Genomic DNA, 19,316 nt, shown 5'->3' with positions numbered 1-19,316 from the left:
GGTGAAGAAAATGGGAAAGTAGCGGGCCGAGGAAGCCTGTAACCCAAGCCAGATTGAAATTACAAAGACCCCAGCAGAGGAAGAGAAAACCGTTAACCCCTTGAGGGCTGACCAGCAGTGGCCCATCCAAGGGCTAAGAAACCAGTAATACTGCTAAAGGGAGAGCAATAAAGCAAATCAAACAGGGCCGAAGAAGCCTGTAGCCGAACTAGGGTAAAAAAAACTGCATAATCCAGGAAGAGCAAAGGGCTAACTTTGTTTATGTTGGACACCAATCTATTCACACAAGGAGAAAACATCCCAAGAAAAGGCTGTGTTATAACGTGTGTGTACTACCCGACTAGGACATTGCTTGACTCCAAGGACAAGTTGAGACATTGTTTTGTTTGGAACTATTCTAGGTAGCTGAAAGCTGGAAGAACTCTTAAGGTGGGGAGGGAGGGGTCAGAAAACCAGCCATCACTAAGGTAAGCAAGCAACCTTGTCAAAAGCTAAAGCTTAGAATCTTTCTATAAATAGTGATAGGGTAGTTGGTGGGTTAGCGTAGGTTATGAACAAGGACTCGATTTATTGTGTGGCATTACTAGCACCAGTTCTGTTTTCTAGCGTAGGGAATGCCTCAGAAGTAGAGAATGGCAGAGGTTTCTTTCATTGCTTTAGAAAAGGACACTTCCCAAATATGGTCTGCCATGTCTAACTTACCACAGACCCAAACAGTGTGGACAAGGCTGCTGAAATCTGAAGAAAAGATACTGTGGAAAAGTGTGCATAGGTGAGGCGCAATGCTGGGTTTTCGGCAGGTCATGGTTCAGGCGTCAGGCACAGCTAGGGACAGTGTTTCTAATGTCCAACTAAGGGCTTCATAAAACTTTCTGAAGCAGTACAAAACTTCACTCTTAGTATAAGGCTGTACCACCGGAGAAAATGTGGCAGGGTAGACAGAGCAGCCAGCCTTATCCTAGGAGGGAGAGAGGGCGGTCAGAAATGACAAATAACGGCATATATAGTTCAAAAGGAACGAGTTACTTAGCTGTAAATATTGTTCTCCAGCATGGGTCTGGCATGGATACACATGATCATGAATATTCAGTCAGGCTGGGAATCCTCAGTAAAAGAGAAATTTCATTTCTGAACTTTCTCCTAATAAGCAATCACTGAGCTCTGGGCCATACTGCCCTCTACCTAAGCCCCTCAGGCAGCCATCTTCAGATTTGGTAGCACGTAAAGTGACAGTAGGACCAAGAGAAGAGCCGCAGAGGGGTAGGCGGAGGGTTCGCATGTGAATCCATGCCAGACCCATGCTGCAGAACAGTTCCAGGTAAGTAACTTGTTCCTTCTCCAGCATGGGGTCTGGCATGGATTCACATGCTCATTAATAAAGAATGCATAGCAGTACACACATGCACAACCACGGGAGGTGGCAAGGCTCAACATTAGCAACTCTTACCTCCTCACCAGGCTCACCTTCAAGTGAACAGGTTGCGCAGCACTGCTTGGCCGGCTCTGGACTAATCCCTGGCGACGGAGTAGAACTTCGTGAAGGTGTGCGTCGACCTCCACGCAGCAGCCCTGCAGATGTCCAGCAGGGCACACCAGACAATAACGCAGTGGTAGCCGCAATCGCTCTGGTAGAATGGGCACGCGGACAGCCAGGCAGCGGTTGGTTTGCGAACCAGTGACAATAGGTGCCATCTGGAAATGCAAGCCTTGGACAGGGCCTTCCCATGGTTCAGAAGACCAAAGTTCACAAAAAGGAGAGGTTTTCCGGAAACTCGTGGTGCGGACCACATAAAACTTCAGCGCTGTAGCCACATCCAGCGAAGTCCTTTCAGCCGGCGACAAAGGAGTCAGAAAAAATACAGGTACCAAGGGCTTGTTGAGGTGAAATTCCAACGGAACCTTGTGCATGAAGGAGGGGTGCGTCTGCAGCACCACCCTAGTCTCGGTCAAGTAAGGCTGCTTGCATGACAGGGCCTGGATCTCACCCACTCGTCTTGCAGCACTGATGGCCACGAGAAAAGCGGTCTTCCACAACAGAAACTTAAGCAGAGCTGAATACACAGATTTGAATGGGCCCCTTTCCCCCCAATGAGCCTGACCAGCACTACATTGGAGTTCCCACAGCGGGGCTGGAGCCTTCACCGGCTGGAACAAGCAGAACAGTCCTTTGACAAACTCCTTCACCAGACAGTGCGACCACAAAGAGCAGCGTCCTGGAGAGCGGGTGTAGCGGGAGCTAGCTGCTAGATGTACCTCAATGGAGGCATGGGCCAGTCCCGATTAGGTCAATGACAAATATGGAAGTACTTGAGGAGAAATGACCCGCAAGGGATTAATCTTCTGAGAACGGCACCAAATTGCAAAACGCTTCCATTTGTGTCTGTAGCATTTCAGAGTAGACGATGCTCTAGCCTTGGCGAGAACTTCCTTGCAGTCCGGCAGGAGATCGTAGCCACTGAACTAGAGTGCTGCAGGAGCCAGGCCTTCAGGTTCAGAGACCCTGGATCGTGGTGAAGAATGGCACCTCCTTCCCTGGCGGGAAGATCTGCGACCACTGGCAGCTTGACTGGTGGGGACGCCAACATGCTGAGGTCTGGGTACCAGATCTGCCTCGGAAACGCTGTGTGACCGATGACTCGAAGTAACAACGTCAAACAAGGGCACACATACAGAAAGAGGCCTTCGCAAGGGAATGAGAATGCGTCCCCTATGCTCCCCTGCTTGGGGAACCTGCTGGAAAACCTCTGTCACTTGGTGTTCGATCTGGGGATTGACCCATTTGACGAAAAGTTTCTCCACTAGATCCTGCTGAAGTTCCCACTCTTTGCAAGAGCGAAGCTCCCTGCTCAGAGTCAGCGACTGTGTTCTTTACTCCTGCCAAATGAAACGGAATGAGGAACAGACCCCGGGCGATGGCCCAGTGCCATAATTCCTGTGCCTCTGGAACGCGCTGGTGATCTGTTGCCCCCGTTTCCTGATGTAAAACATTGTGGTGGTATGGTCTGTGAAGACCCGCACCACTTTGCCCTTGAGGGACAGCAGGAACGAATTGAGGGCCCAAAACACCATCCGCAGCTCCAGAATACTGATGTGCAACATCATCTCCTCCGGCAGCCACAGGCCTCTGGCGTGAAGACTTCCGTGTGGGCTCCCCATTCTTCCAGGGAAGCATCTGTCGTGACAGTCTCATGGTGCGGTGGAGCCTGGAAATCCACGCCTCCGGTCAGATGAGAGCGTAAGCCCCACCACCTTAACAATGAAGCACAATCCCGTCTTGGAAACCTCTGGACACCTCACCCCAACAGGCATAGAGGAACTCCTGCAGAGGGTGCATCCGTAACCTGAAGAGTCGGATGAGGTAAATGCACAAAGATATCATGCCGAGAAGAGCCTTGATGGCCGTGCCGATCTTCAGTGCTAACAGCCGCTGCACCTTGCCCAGGTTGGCTGCTATCCTCTCTTCCGACAGCGACGCTAGGTATGCCACTGTGTTGAGTCGGGACCCCAGGAACAGCACGTCCTGCGATGGAGTCAAGCAGGACTTTGCATAGTTCACTAAGAACCCCAGATTGACCATAAGGCGGGCAGTCCTCGCCGGCCATGTCTCTTGATCTGGCCCGGATGAGCCAGTTGTCCAAGTAAGGGTAGACTTGAAATCCTTGTCGTAGATGGGCCGCCACAGGCGCCAGGCATATGGTGAAGTCTCAGGGTGCCGGCTTAAGCCGAAGGGAAGGGCCTTGAACTAGTAGCGCTTACCTTGAATGTCTAAGCTCAGAAATTAGCAGTGTCCTTTGTGAATGGGGATGTAGAAGTACGCATCTTCCAGGTCCAACGACAACAGAAAGTCTCCCTCTTCCAGCTGTCTGAGCACGTGTTGAAGAGTGACCATTCAGAACTTCTGGGACTATGTTTTTGTTCAGTCGTCGCAGGTCAAGGATGGGCCTCCAGCCCCCGGTCTACTTTCGTACCAGGAACTACCTTGAGTAAACTCCAGAGCCCAAGAGGCGAAATAAGCAGTAAAATCTCAAGAGCTAAGCACGAAGACTCCCAACACTTGAAAGTGCGGTAAAAATCTGAAGTTTGCTGTCTGAGGGCAGTCATTGGCTGGGGAAAGTATGACCCAGAGCTCAGTGATTGGTTGTTAGGAGAAAGCCAGCTCAGAAATTAAACTGAAACTGATTCTTTTACGGAGGATTCCCAGCCTGACGGGGAACATTCATATATATATGATATGATATGGCATTTGTAACGCGCCTATACACAAGTGTTTCATGAGCATGTGAATTCATGCTAGACCACATGCTTTAGAAAAAACACTTACACCCAGATGTATTCAAAATAAACCTTTATTTTTACAATACAAGTAGGCGAAGAGACTTCTTCGGGGAATTGAGTACAATGTCATGAATCAAACAATATAAAACCCCAACACAATGCTTACGGTATACAAACCAAAGCATAAACCTCATTTAGCAAACACCTATTCATGGGCAGTCACGCTACATTCGTTACTTAAGTAATTCAAGGGCAGTCAACCCTAATGGTCATAACCTTTAGTGTTATTCAGTTAACAGAATAAAACAGTTATACCACAGTGTACGGGTCTCCACATTGCAACATATGTAACTTATTGGACTTTAAGAATTGATCCAGTTACATTTCGAATTACTTTTCAGAATAGTAGTAATCAATTCTCAGATCAGTAATAACTTGTGAAATACTTTTCAGAGGGGTACTCCTTGGATATATAAGAAGCCAGAACTACATTTAAAACCACCTCAAGTAAAACATGGTGAGTAAAACCTATTTGGCAATATGCTATTATAGTTATACCAATGTTGCTTTTCAGATCGGTGGAACACAGACTAAGGTGAGCAATAACTCCACGCAGTATTTAAGAAATGCACCAAATCAGTTCAAGGTAAGCAAAGCCTCAGTAAAGAATTTTTGAAATGCTCTAAAGCAGATCAGGGTTAAGCAAAACCCAACGGTACACTTTCAGAATGGCACACAGCTCTCCAAGGTGAGTAGGATCCAGTTGGTGAACATTTACAATTATACTATTACAGATAATATAAAGTGAAAAAAACTATGTTAGAGAGGAAAGCAATTCACAGGCAAATAAAGTAACCTCATACTTTTAAGAATGGCAGAACACATCCACATATAAAGAACTGTTCTAACTTCTATTACAGAGATGCAGTTACCAAACCAACTCATTTACAAATAAGCACTTGTTGCATTTCAAGGCAAAGGCTCAAACCTTATAAGTCATTCCCTATTCCAAATATGTTTTCACTGGGGGGGGGTGAGGTTCAGTAGACCACCAGTGATGGCTTGCAAGGGGGTGCCATGATTGGAAAGTATGAGTGTAGATTTGTTTTTGCTGGGGTGACCGTAGGTTAATGTTAATGGACATTTGTACTGCGCACTATCGCCACCGGAGTGGTACCCTGGCGGCTCTGTAAGAGGAAGGGAAAGGTGGTTAGTGGGAAGTAGCTGGAAAAGTGCAAGAGAGCAGTGATGTGCTGTTGGCGGCCTCAGAACGGTGGGTCTGTTGGCTGGGCCTAGGTTGTTTTGCGGCCAGTAGTCATGTATTGTTGTGCGAGTCTGTGTGTGTTTGTTTTGTTTTTGCAATGAAGTGCAGTTTTTGCGGTCTGTTGTCCTGTAAGTTTGTGGTTTGGTTTGGAGTTTGAGAGGTGTATGCAGAGGGGAAAATTGTTAGTGCAATTGGTTAGTTGACATCTATCCTGAATTGAGGCGCTGGGCTTCTGTAATTTCCCCAGGTGGGGTTCGGGAGCGCCCCTCTGCCTCGGTCTACATCTTGGTCGGTCCAGCCTTCGAGGTCCTTTTCAAATCTTGACCCCCCCCCTGCTTCCCCAGTCTTCCTTTCCCACTCATATAGCTAGCGTACCTGCCCATGTCCACAGCTCATATATTGCTAATATATGAATAATTCAACTATACTGTGGTACCCGGTGGCAACTTATGGACAAGTGCAGTTGTTGGGTGGGAAGTTGGTTCCATCTCAGTTTGGGTGTCACCCGTGTTCCCCTCTAACAGGCGTTCTTCATCCAGGTGCCGTGGGAGCTTCTTCACATCGGGAGATGTCCACCGTCTGTACTCGGGGGTTGTCCGAATCCAGTTCATTCATCCCTTTCCTTTCCGAATCGGTTTTCAGTTTGGGTCTGTGGTGTTGAAGAACCAGGTTTGTAGTAATTTACAAAATTTTAGGTGATTTTTGGTGTTTATGTCTTTTGGGATGTTGTTCCAGGTTTTTGCGGCTAAGTGGTAGAAGGAGGTGCCTCCCAGTTTCTTCTTGAGGTATGGTTTAGGTTTGAGGCGGATTTCGTTGCTTGACCTGAGGGGTCTTGTTGGTTTGTAGATTGTCATTTTTTTTTGTAGGAATTCTGCTCACTATCCACTGATTGCCCTGTGCGTTATGCCATTGTTTTGAAGGTGATGCAATGTTTTACTGGGAGCCAGTGTAGTGTTTTTAGGGCAGGGGTGATGTGTTCTCTTCTACATAGTTTGAGGAGTAGTCTGGCTGCTGCATTTTGGATCCGTTGTAGTTTCTTCAGGGGCTATTCTGGGATTCCGAGGTAGAGGCTGTTTGCATAGTCGATACTTGACATGATGAGGGAGACGATAGTGAGTGTTTTATGCATGAAGGAGAGGAAAAGTATGATTCTTCTGGCCGTGTGGAGGAGGAAGAAACCTTTGACTGTTGTGTTTACTTGTGGTTAGGGTGTTGTCCATCAGGACTCCCAGTATGTGCGGATTTGTCTCTGGAACAATTTTTTTGTCTAGGTTGTATTCTTTTCTCCATTCCAGTTCAATTTTGTTTCTTTTTTCATGGTGCTTAATAGTGGGGTGAACCATTTTGCCATTGCTCTTTTTGATGGGGTGAACGGTTTTTCTGGGGCGATCTTGTCGATTGCATATGCGATCCATTTGTGTAGTAGCTCCGCTTTCCCGTCTAGGTCAGTTAGCTGTGGATCTGTAGTTGACGGTTTGGTTAATTCCAGTTGTTCGAATAGGTTGCTTTCTTTGATGTGTTTCCAGTTTCTTTTTGAGGTGGTTGTGAGTTTAGGGGGTTGGATGCAGACTTGAGTAGGCAGAGTGATCACGAATGGAATGATGAGATGGTCGCTCCACAGTATTTCTATCGGCGGTGCCGTGGAGATGAGGTTTTCCTACGCGAAGATTTTTTCGAGGGTGTGTCCTACCAAGTGTGTTGCCCCTTTGACTAGTTGTCGTAGTTTCATGGTAGCGAGTTGTTCAGAGTTGCATTGACTGTCTTCAAACCTGATGTTGAAGTCCCCCAGGATGATTAGGGGTTTGTGGTTGATGGCTATGTTGGTGGTGGCTTCTATGAAGTTGTCAACTAAGGTTGCATCATATGTCGGTGGTCTGTACACCAGGATGAATTTGACGTTGGTTTATGGCCTTGCTGTTAGGTGTATTATCATGGTTTCACAGTTGGGGATGTTGAGCGGTTCATCTGTTTTTACTTTCAGATGTCCTTTGAATGCTATTGCAATGCCTCCTTTTTTGATTCTCCTGTTTATTTGGAGGCATTTGAAGTTGGTTGGAAGGCAGCTTTGGAGTGTGATTTTGTAGTTGTCGTCCAGCCATGTTTCTGTGATGAACAGGATGTCAATACCGTTGTCATCGAGTAGGTCGAAGATCTCTGTTGAATGTTTTGGCATGAATCTTGCGTTTATATGATTGCAGTGGAGTTTGGGGGTGTCGTTTGGGTTGGACTTTCTTGTTGAGTGTCTTCTGATCAGGGTTGGGGTTTCCTTCCTGGTCGAAACTCTTGCTGAGGTGTGGGTTTTGGGTTGTCAGCATCTTCGAAAAGTTTTTCTAGGTTCTGTCGTGGGTTTTTGTTTTCATCAGGTTTGTCTTCCATGAGTTGTGGTTGTCGATTGGAAGTTCTTCTTGCTTTGATGATGAAAGGCGTTATCACATCAGAGCTAGGTTTGTTGTTTCTTGGGTTATTCATCCTTCTGTGCGATTGTGTGGGGCAGTTTGATGTTGCGGCTTCTAGCGTTGGGTTGGTTTGCTCTGGTGACCCCGTGGTCGGCGAGGTAAGGAGTTCGTAGAGGGATTGGTCTCTTCTCTCAGTGTTGGTTCTATTCTTGTTCCCGACTTCAGGGGGTGTTCTGTAGTTGTGGTTCTTTGTTGGTGTGCCAGAGTGTTTGTTGCTTCTATTTTTCGTTCTCTCGGGATGGGTCATTTGCGCGACATTGTAAGAGGTTTAGTCTTTATTTGTTTGCTGATGTCCAATTGGTTCTGCTTTGGTCTGGTTGTCTTGTGGTGGCGTAATGTGCGTTGAGGGCTGTCTGCTAACAGTTAGGTCTCTGTCTGTGGTTGGTATTTCTGGCAGATGTAGTCGACTCGTTCAGTTGCTGTCCAGAGAGGGGTAGGGGAGGTGGATTAGGGGTTATATTGTTAGGTGTTCTCAGTGGCTCTCTTTATTGTCCGTCTCCGTATACGTGGTTCACTGCAGTGAGGGTTTAAGGAGGATATCAGCAGGGTTTGGGAGAACTGTCTAAGGATCTGTCAATGAGATCTGAATATCGTGCTATGCAATCTAGAACTGGAACCCCTACTAAAGCTTGAGAGACTTGTATAGCGGGAGAGAGACCCATCAATGTAATCTAGATATCACACAATCCAATTTGGACACAGAGACCCCTACTAAATTAAAGAGACCTGTATAGTGGGAGAGAGGCCTATCAATGCAATCTAGATTTACAGTGCAATTTGGGCACAGAGAGCCCTGCTAAATTTGAGAGACCTGTATAGTGGGAGAGAGGCCTATCCATGCAATCTAGATATCATACAGTTGAATTTGGTAACAAATGTTTGTTTCGTTTACAGCTTTTTCTACGCAAGCAGCTGCAACGTTATGCGAGTGCTGTTTTTTATTATTCTATGGTTAGGGCCCACTGTCAGTGGGTTGAGACAGACTGGGGCTGGATTGTTGGCGTGGGTGGGAATGGGCCGTCTGGGCAGATATTTTGGTGGGCTGGGACACAATTGCAGGGGCAGGCCACATATTGCCCCCCATGCCAGCAGAAGATTGGCGTTTCCCTGGGAGCGGATGTCTCATGTGGGTTGTCCATCTGCAAGCCCAGGCTGCACCTCTGGCTGTGCTACGTTACAGAGGACACCTCTGGTGAGGAATGGGGATCCTGCTGAGGCTCCCTGGAGCTGCCGCTGTGCTTAGGGGACGGTACACCCACATGGTACATGGATGTCCAAGGCCGGCGACATCACCTCCAACCGTCCTGGAGTTGCAGCTGGGCTGCATTACAGTTTTTCCCTTCGGGGAGGTATTGGCACACTGCCGGGACACCCTGGTGGGGAGAAGCTGTAACGCAGGCCAGCCAGAGCTCCAGCAAAGTCGGCGGTAATGTCCCTGGTCTTGGGCACCATTCTCCCATATGGGGCTTGTGGGTAATACATTCTGGGGAGATTTGCACAAGTCAGACATCTTTGGATTCCCACGGGTGTCTTCTTTTCAGAAATGCATGGGGTTCCCCCATTTTCCTTGGTGGATTGAACCTGGTGTGCACTTCAGAAAAAATCCTGAAATTTAAGCTGTCAAAAAAAGACTTCGGGTTAGCCGTGTTTCAGGCTTCCCCCTATGCACCCAGGTAGGTGCACCCACACATGTGCGGTACCCTTTTCATCGGGACACGTGTGGGGCCGCTGGCAGGTAGGCCATGTGTTGTTGCAGGCATGTTTCGGTGGGTGGCCAGAGAGAAATGTCTGAGAATTGTGTTTATTTGCAGCCAATTTCCCTCTATCCACTCACCGAAACAAGTCGCCAACAACAGATGTCATACCTTCCCGGGTTCCCACAGGTGCCCCGACGAAAACGGTACCTCATGTGTGGGTGCACCTACCTGGGCGCAAAAGGAAAAGGCTAACCCACTGGTAACCCCAAGCCTTTAGCCACAGTACATTTTGATCATGTGGGCAACCAACAGATTTGGACCTAGAGTGTCGAAGCCAGCAAGGAAAACAGGGAACCCATGCATTTCCCAAAAGAGGACACGCGTGGGAATACACAGATCTGCCTTGCGCGCATCGCACCAGAATGTATTACCCACAATCCCCGGCAAAGTCCAAACTTTGTTTAAAAAAACACAATTTTCAGACATTTCACTCTGCTCACCCACCGAAACACGCCACCAATGCCACATGGCCTACCATCCCACGTTCCCAAAGGTGTCCCGATGGGTGGACCTACCTGGACGCAAAAGGAAAAAGGCTACACCACTTGTAACCCCCAAAGTGTTTGGGGAGACAACCTACAGATTTGGGCCTACTGTGTCGAAGCCAGCAAGGAAAACATGGAACCCCATACATTTCCCAAAAGAGGACACCCGTGGCAATCCAGAGGTCTGACTTGCGCAAATCGCCCCAGAATGTATTACCCACAATCCCCGACAAAGTGTGATATTTGGTGGGGGGGAAAAAACACAATGTTCACTTTGGGGGTTCTGGGTAATACATTCTGGGTCGCTTCGCGCAAGTCAGACCTCTGCATTCCCACGGGTGTCCTCTTTTCAGAAATGCATGGGGTTCCCAGTTTTCCTTGGTGGCTTGTACACCCTAGGCCCAAATCTGTATGGTGTGCACATGAGTCAAAATCCTGCAATCATGCTGTGAAAAAAAGAGTTGGGGGTTACCAGTGTTTTCGGCTTTGCTCTTTGCGCCCCGCTCAGTGCACTCACACGTGAAGTACCTTTTTCATCGGACACCTGTGGGAATGTGGGAGGCCATGTGGCTTTGGCGGTGTGTTTCAGTGGGTGAGCAGAGTGAAAGGTCTGAAAATTGTGGTTTTTCAACAAAGTTTGGACTTTGTACCAGGGATTGTGGGTAATACATTCTGGTGCGATGCGCGCAAGGCAGACCTCTGGATTCCCACGGGTGTCCTCTTTTGGGAAATGCATGGGGTTCCCTATTTTCCATGCTGGCTTCAACTCCCTAGGCCCAAATCTGTAAGTTGCCCACATGAGCAAAATGTGCTGTGCCGAAAGGCTTGGGGTTAACCAGTGGTTTAGCCTTTTGCGCCCAGGTAGGTGCACCCACACATGTAAGGTATCGTTTTCGTTGGGACACCTGTGGAAACGCGGGAAGATAGGACATCAGTTGTTGGCGACGTGTTTTGGTGAGTGGACAGAGGGAAAGGTCTCTGAAAATTGGCTGGAAATAAACACAATTCTGAGACATTTCGCTCTGGCTGCCCACCGAAACACCCCGCCAACACCACATGGCCTACCTTCCCGCGTCCCTACACGTGTCACGATGAAAATGGTACCTTACATGTGTGGGTGCACCTACCTGGGCACCAAGGGGAAAGCCTAAAACACGGCTAACCCGAAGTCTTTTCCGACAGCTGAATTTCAGGATTTTATCTGAAGCGCACACCATACAGATATGGGCCTAGGGTATCCAAGCCACCAAGGAAAACTGGGAACCCCATGCATTTCTGAAACAAGGAGAACCGTGGGAATCAACAGAGGTCTGACTTGCGCAAATCGGCTGAGAATGTATTACCCAGAACCCCAGCAAATCCAAATTGGGGGGGGGGGGAACAACAACTGCACATTTCACTCTGCTCACCCACCGAAATACGCCGCCAACAACACATGGCCTACCGTCCTGCGTTCCCACAGGTGTCCAGACGAAAACGCTACCTCACATGTGTGAGTGCACCTACCTGGGCGCAACGGGGAAAGCCTAAAACCTAAGCAACCTAGGATTTCTGGGTGGCGTTACGACCGCCTACATGTGGGATAAAAAGGGGCCAAATTTGGCCGAGATATCTCATGTAACAAAAAAGTTACAAGGCATTGAATGGAGACATACCGAAATCAAAAAAGGCCTTGGCACTGGAGGGGGGGGGGGGGGACCCATGGCACTTAAAGGGTTAATCAACACAATTGCTTCCCAACCAGATACAAAGGTTAAGGAAATAAGTGAACTATGGAGGGACAGCGGGTACCTTGAAATTTAGATCTTAATTCCATCCAACTGAGCTTTTCATTATGCAGCAATATGACAGGAGCACATTCAGTTATCAAGTAAATGTGAAGGACATTGCTCGGATCTATGACGATTCCTTGAATATTCTTTTCATCAATACAACTTTCCCAAATACATCTTGATCATTTTACCACTTTTCATTTTAACTGCAAAAAGATGGGGGTAAGATCCACCTGTTCTCCCCACCGCGAACTCCCCCCACCACCTCTGCCTTCCATATACAAAAGCCAAGCTAAACTTACTATCTAGAATTTAGCTGTTAAAATCGTCGACAAAATAATTCAGCAAGTTTGTAATTGGATAAAGTGAGGAACACCCATCTCTCAAGAGATTAAGTATTATCTAACTATGACCATCAAGCTTTATTTTTCTTTTAAACAAATCTATGCCAATGTGCATGCCTTTTTCATTATTTGGCAACATCCTTAACTCACAATCTGTACTGCACGATAGCTAGCTCATTTTACACCCCAAGTCACTCACCCCATGCCTTGTGCAGAGAATCGCCCTCTCCTTCCAGATCCCCCTGTAGAAGTAGAGAAGAAAAAGTTAAATGAAGAATTTACATAACCAGAGGTAGACTGCACAATAATGAATCAATCAATGTTAGAATGGATTTCTAAAATCTGGCCTGGTGGACAGTGTTTAGGAGGCCACCATGTTTATAGTCAACAGGGAGAACTTCTGAAAGCTTAGCCAAACCAATCAAGATAGCATGGAGAGTGGTCAAGGCTGGGTGTCGGGAAATGTGAGTGGGTTCAGGGGTCTCCAATGATTCCACACAGTGAAGCAATCAAGGATTACACAGACAGGGAGTTATTAAAAAAATCTATTTTAGGCACAAAAACACTATGAAAAATGATTAACAGGTAATATATATCACAATATTAAATAATATGAAACACATCTAATCACAGTTGTACAGTGCAAAATAATCAATTCACCCCCCCACAATACCTGAAAGGGAAGGTAATTATATTTAACACCACCAGTCCACAGGAATTACAACCCTATCTGATAAAGTGCAACCCTAAATTGAATGGGGCCTTGTACCCAAATGTTTAAAGTTTCCAAAGAATTTGAGAAGATGGTAAAAGGTTAGAGGAAGCAACCCGAGGCTGTGTAAATGGGTCCAAAAGATAGATGAAGCCATATAGTGATGAGTAAAACCTGTACTAGCTTTTGGAGGGGTGTATTGTGAAGAGTTGTGAAGCAATTGAAAAGTTCTGCAAACTTTAAAAGGGTGGAGATAGGGGTACCAGAAAGTATTGCTGTAACTTGCCACCCGTACTCAGATATTTCCTCAGACTTAGTACATTTTCTCGCCTTTGGTTCCGTTCACAGATGCCCAGGAGCTGCAGGTGCAAGAAAAGTTCCAGTCGGGTCCAGGAGGTGGTGCAACATGTTCCTGTGGATAGAAGCACCAAGAACCGATGCAGGCCTCTAAGCATTCGGCAAGATGCAGGAAAGCCGGTTTCAGTGATAGTCACCAGTTCACAGTGACAGCAGGCGTCACATATGCTGTGGCTGAAGAGAGTCTTCCATCTCAGGACTCGCCGATGTAGGGATGCCGAAAATGCACAGAGGTGCTACTTATAGGACAAGCTGAAGACCTCTGGTACCGAGTCGAAACGCAGAATGGCGACGCTTCTACCGCATTAGCCCAAAGTGGAGTTGGTCAGCCGATTGGATTGCTCAGGGACACTTAAGACTCCAGCTTACTGGGCCACGAGTAGATGTAGAGACTGGCTGTTACATCGATATAGAGGATCTTGGAACCAATAAGGGTCTTCTAAGATCAGTAGCCACAGGGCTTCACCAGGACTGCAGCAAGAGTTGGTTGCCAGGCCTCTTCGGGATGCTTCCAGAGATCTTCCTTCTGCAGAGCTACACAGAACACTTGGCTCCTCTTCAGGTCTGGAGAAATGGCAGCAGGAATGTAAGTGGTTTCAATCAGGCACACACCCAAGTCAAAGCCTAGCGTGTAATGCACAACTGAAATCCTTATTTATTTGTGTCTAAAAGTTCTTTTTATTCTGAACGATGTACCACTCATATCACGCCCCACTCCTGGAACGCCCCCTCCCCCTGGTCACACTGAACCAGGAAGGTTTGCAAAGTCAAAATATTTATTTATGTATTCACAATTTAGCACAATATGTTTAATAGGTACACAATAATCACCAATGGGGTGATGTAACAATAAACAATCTCTTTAATACGCAAGGAGTAATAGTGAGCAAAACAATTTAGCACAGAAATGATACTTTTGTGTGTGCTCAGATCAAATAGCAGTGTGGTTACTATTTCCCCCTGCACACCCCTCAACCCCCCCAATAGGCAATGTAGAGAGATAGGAGAAGAGAGAACATGTTTCAGGAATGGCAGAATTCAAACAAAATATAAATCCCAATTCCCCCCCAGCAACACAAGAGAAAAACAGAATTGATTGGCAAGCGGTCAGAATGGTTTTTAAAGTTATCTTGAGAATGGAATGGGTAAAAACACTAAATATGGTTTAAATTGCTGAAATCGTGGCAAACTTTTCAGTGCGCTATAATCGCAGTCACGGGAGAAACGGATGGATTTGGGATGCGATTTTAGATGCGAATTAAAGCTGTGGATGTTAGCTACAATCAGAAGTTGAGATTTTGTTTCCAGTACAAGAATTGAGAGAGTTATGGACGTTTAAGTGGAGGTCGTTTTTTCGAGACGGGCGCAAGAATGGGAAAACAGGAATGCACTTTTAAAAGACAAATGGGATTTCTCACACTAGGGGATGACTATGAAGAAACGAATACCACACAGAAGCACAGCCACTTCATCAGGGCGACTGCCTGCCGAGGAGCTTGCCTTCTTCAGATTAAATATATATCAGTGCAAAGATAGTATTAACAATACTAGTACAGGAGGAAGATAGGATGGATAAGATAGAGAGTTTAAACAATTCAAAAATACTCTTAACAATGCAGGTTCTGAAGACAAGATCGGATGGATTTAAGATAAGGATTGACTATGGACAGTACATATACTAGTGACGCAGTTCTTTCTATAGATACTCACTAGATATGTTTTTAAACGGAACCGTCAGGATTCTGGTCCGTCCAGATTTCTGGTCAGGGATTCTGGGACAGACTGCTGGGCACCTCAGACTGGACTGGGTCTGTTCTGCAATTGTTCTGGTCACAGCGCGGCACCGGACTGGATTGGATTGGATCTTTTGGTTCTGATGATAATTATTTTCAGCAGGCAAGCAGCACAGCCCGGGTGTCTTTTTGGTTCCCCGTAGGTTTCTGGGGTTGGTTCTGGAAACTTAAGGCCTAGCTGAAAAGGGTTCAGCTATGCAATGGTTCTTTCTGCTTGCCAAGTTTTTGGAGCAAGTAAGATGGATGGTTCTGCAACAGGGTGCTCCGCCAGCAATCGGATGGTGGGTGAATCGGTCTGTCCTTTTGAGTGCTGAGCTGTCTCTATTTATGCTTAGGATAAAGGGGTGTGTGTGGTCTGGTTTAGCCTAAACTCGCCCCTTTGACAGGGATTGGTCAAGGTCTCCGCTCTTCCTTGATGGGAGAAAAACAGTGTGTCATCTTTATGGTGTGGGTTTATGAAGCCTAGAGTCCACCGCTAGCCTCTTGAACACAATCTATTTTTGATACAATACATATTTACAAATGTGCAACCTCTATAACAGGCACATTTACAGATTTTGTTTAGCAGATACTCCTCCAAGTCCGGTCGCTGTAGGATCTTGTGTCTGCTTTCTACAGAATTTTGCCCTTTTCCTGCGGAACACAATGTCCAATTTAAGAGCAAATTTCAACAATGTGCGCGTTGAACATGGGCACACGTGTATAAAGTTTTATACTTATATCAGAAATAGATTTTGTGTAATATCACCTTTTCTGCTGTTTCTTCCCAGAACATGTCACAGTTCTGGCGCCTTTTCACCTGTGCATCCAAAAATTACATTAACAATGCTGTTATTTATATATTTTGCACAATTTTACATAGGGAGTTATCAGTCTTTTTAAAATGTGTCTTATCCTTGTTAAGCAACAAATGGTTGTTTGGCTCCACCCCTTTGGTCTTTTCCTGGGACCCAGCAACATCTCCTCCCCGTTTCTCCTGGGCAGAGGCCATTTATGACTTCACACTCCGCATTTCCTTTTAGCTGGAGGATGTCCATTGTCTCCTTCCCCCTACCCTATAATCACCACATAGGTGTGATTTCCTACTGGAGAGCGTGAGAGCGGTTATTCCAGTTTGGGTGGCTTTTAGCCAGGCTTAAATTTAAGGTTAATTCTGTTGCATGTTTTTCTTGGTTTAAAATAAACTTGTGATTTCAAATTTGCAGCTACAACACTTATTCCAGCTTCTACACCATGGGCTCAAACAATTGCAACATAGATTACTCTCAAGAACAGGCCACTTAGACTTCAAACATTAGATTTCAGTTTGTACAAGTTTACAGTTTTAATGCAGGCTTCTGACAACTGTCATTCAGGCGGCCGAGGGTACTACGGCCAGATTTTTGACAGATGTCACAGGCAGGCAACTTTTGCTGTGGATGTTTCTCATACTTTCAGTTTTTTCCAGACATTGTGAGTTCCCTTGATTCCTTGAACTAAGTGACTTGTAGCACCAAGTAAGAATTCTGGATGTTTAAGGATTTTTTGTGCCGGCATTCTGCAGTTTCAGCAACAAAGAAAACGATTTAAAGCAAGATTTTGGGGTTTCCTTTAGCAGAGCACTGCTTTTCCCTCTATACTCCATTTTCACTTGTTGTGGAGCCCAGTGACATGTTTCAGGAGCTAGATCTCTGTTCCACCACTAACATGCATGGCAGGTTGGGCAGCACTCTTTGTGTGCTTTGCAGAGCGCGAATTTCAGAGGTTTTGGCGTGCACAAGGGTTCTGCAGCCATTTTGATATTTCTGGCACCATCAGAACACAGTGATGCCGCATGGCAGAGCAAAAGTGGGTTGAATCATCCCACAGGAAACCCCTCATCCTAAATTGAGGTTAACACCAAAGCTCAGCCAAACCAGAAGATCTGCCCACACACACACACACAGTGGTAGTGGTGGTGGTGGTGGTGGTGGTGGTGGTCCAATCAGAGACCACTTATGAAAACACATGCATACACTACAGACATACTGAAACCAGTTTGTGTATTGGGACCAGCCAGTCCCAACCTACATCCTGGCCTCCAAGTCACATGGCCTGCAGTTGCCTGCGAAAAGTAAGGCTTTCCCGGGCAAACGCATGACCATAAAAGTATTTTCTTGATCCAGCAAGCCAAGAAGGTGGAAAAAAAGACAAGATGGCCAGAGTAAATAGCCAAACACAGTAAACAGGCTATGGCTAATAAATACAGTAAAAATCATGCAACTGCTGCCACCAGTTTGTCTTTAGGCATACTTCAAAGTAACCAAAATTCCCTTTGAGAGTAGTCTAGGGTGACACAAAATACCCCCACTGCACTACATTGGAAGATGCATCGTGCAATGTGAAAATGTTAAACAAAATAGGTATGTTAGGGAGAAGTCTCAGAAATGTGCCAATTCCCTTCTACCTTAGAGACCCCCTGGACTTTAGGACTTCATTTTTATCCTGGAGAGAGAGGCCTTTTTCCCCCATTCTCATTTTTCTTTAATTTGAACACGGTTTTTGGTTTTGGAGTCTGACAAACTGCATAGGCATCTTTTTACATTGTGACACACAGCAACTTCAGTGCAGTGGCACAGGGAAGTCTTAGATTTCCCAAAGCTTTAAATATTTTCTCTTGGTTAAAGTACTGTTATCAAGAACAGTAAAATGAAATTGACTTTACTTACCTTTTGTAACTTTGTAGAACCAGCACACACGAGCTTACATAGTGCTGGAGGGGTTACTTAATATCCCCTTTTGTCTACTTTCTCATGTAACATTTTTAGGTTACCCTTTCTACAATTAATGGCTGGTGGCAGTGGTTTACTTTTCCTACCATTGTGGGTTTCCACGCGGGCTGCAATTGCAGCTGCAGTAAAGCACCCATGGGTGCACATTTTGTCAAAATGGCCTGGTCGTCTTTTTGCCATTCTTTTTGGAAAGGTCCTTCTTGAGATTTACTTTGCGCAGCATACCAGGTTTGGTCCCTTTATTCGTTTTGTCTTTGGGAGGATTCACTGGTGAAGCCTGCCTCTGGCTCCAGCGTGTCTGTCAGGGCAGGAAGCGAGGGAGGTGCCCGAAACTCCCTATGCTTAGTCTCCTTGGTTACAGGAATGCACCCCAAAATGATTGACTGGATGGCTGTCCTTGAAGGAGGAAGGAATCCAAAGAAGAAATTGGAAGTGACGTTTGCTGCAACTCCTGGACTGTTGGTTTGCCTGGTGAAGCCCTGCTGTAGTGCTGAAGCTCCGAATTCACTTCGACTAGAGAACCCCTGCAAAGGACGACTTCTCCCCTTGGGTTGGTAGGACCAATCGACCCCAAGACAAACTCATCTGGAAATCCTCTCAGAGCTGGCTGTACTTCCATTGCTGCTGCAGGAACTGATTGCAAGGGAGAGGAACACCAGAATAGAGTATTGTTTTTAAGTTGGACCCGAGCTCCAGGAAAGATCCTCCAGACTCCCTCGAAGCAGGACTAACCAAGCCTAAGCCACCTTAAGAGTGCTGGACCCCAGAAGCAAGGAAAGCCCATGAGGTATCTGAGAACCGTGACTGCAAAGTGCTGCTAAGTTTGCCCATTGCTGCCGCCGACCACTGAATCATAGTGCAGGAGTCCCCAGACGTCCTCCCTCTTGTCCCCACGACTGAGGCCCAGAAACAACAGGATCTGCCATGCAACAAAAGGAACAGAAGTCAGCTGGACCAATTTCTTCCTACCTAAGGTACTGTAAACTAAGGAGTACTTACCTCTTGTTGTGTAGCATTGCTAACTCTCTGGCTTGTCTTTTTTTTAAAAAAAATTGTGTGTGGTTAAAAAAATCCTTTACAAAAACAAATTCATACATACTCCAATCATTAAAACATACATTACTAATACAAATCTTACATAAAAACCAAACTACTAAGATCCTTACTTTTCTGTATTACACAAATGGGCTCTATCTTGAGCTATATAAATTTGTACTTGCTTTAAGCAAGTCATTAAGTACTTGTCTAATCAAATAGTTTTCATATAAATCACTCCAAGTACAATAAGCTTGAGTAAAATTGATTTGCAATAGTGTAATTGGCAAACTTGCAATATCCTTCATAAGTAAAA

The 19,316-nt window shown here is 46.1% G+C and overlaps 1 protein-coding gene across 12 annotated transcripts in view; it reads right to left on the bottom strand.

Annotated features, from left to right (window-relative positions):
• The window catches only part of UBAP2L (ubiquitin associated protein 2 like), a 1,950,223-nt gene that overhangs the window by 1,438,204 nt on the left and 492,703 nt on the right, over positions 1-19,316 (bottom strand). For all 12 annotated transcript variants that reach the window (XR_011304365.1, XR_011304368.1, XM_069651771.1 and 9 more), the window contains exon 7: positions 12,553-12,595. Coding sequence is in view for 10 of the 12 variants with exons in the window: in XM_069651771.1 (XP_069507872.1) it covers positions 12,553-12,595 (43 nt within the window). In the remaining 2 variants the exon portion in view is untranslated. The remainder of the gene's footprint in view (positions 1-12,552; positions 12,596-19,316) is intronic.

Source organism: Ambystoma mexicanum, chromosome 1p (assembly GCF_040938575.1).
Source record: "Ambystoma mexicanum isolate Mex_15411 chromosome 1p, UKY_AmexF1_1, whole genome shotgun sequence".
Lineage (NCBI taxonomy): Eukaryota > Metazoa > Chordata > Amphibia > Caudata > Ambystomatidae > Ambystoma > Ambystoma mexicanum.
This window is presented reverse-complemented; position numbering and strand designations above follow the sequence as displayed.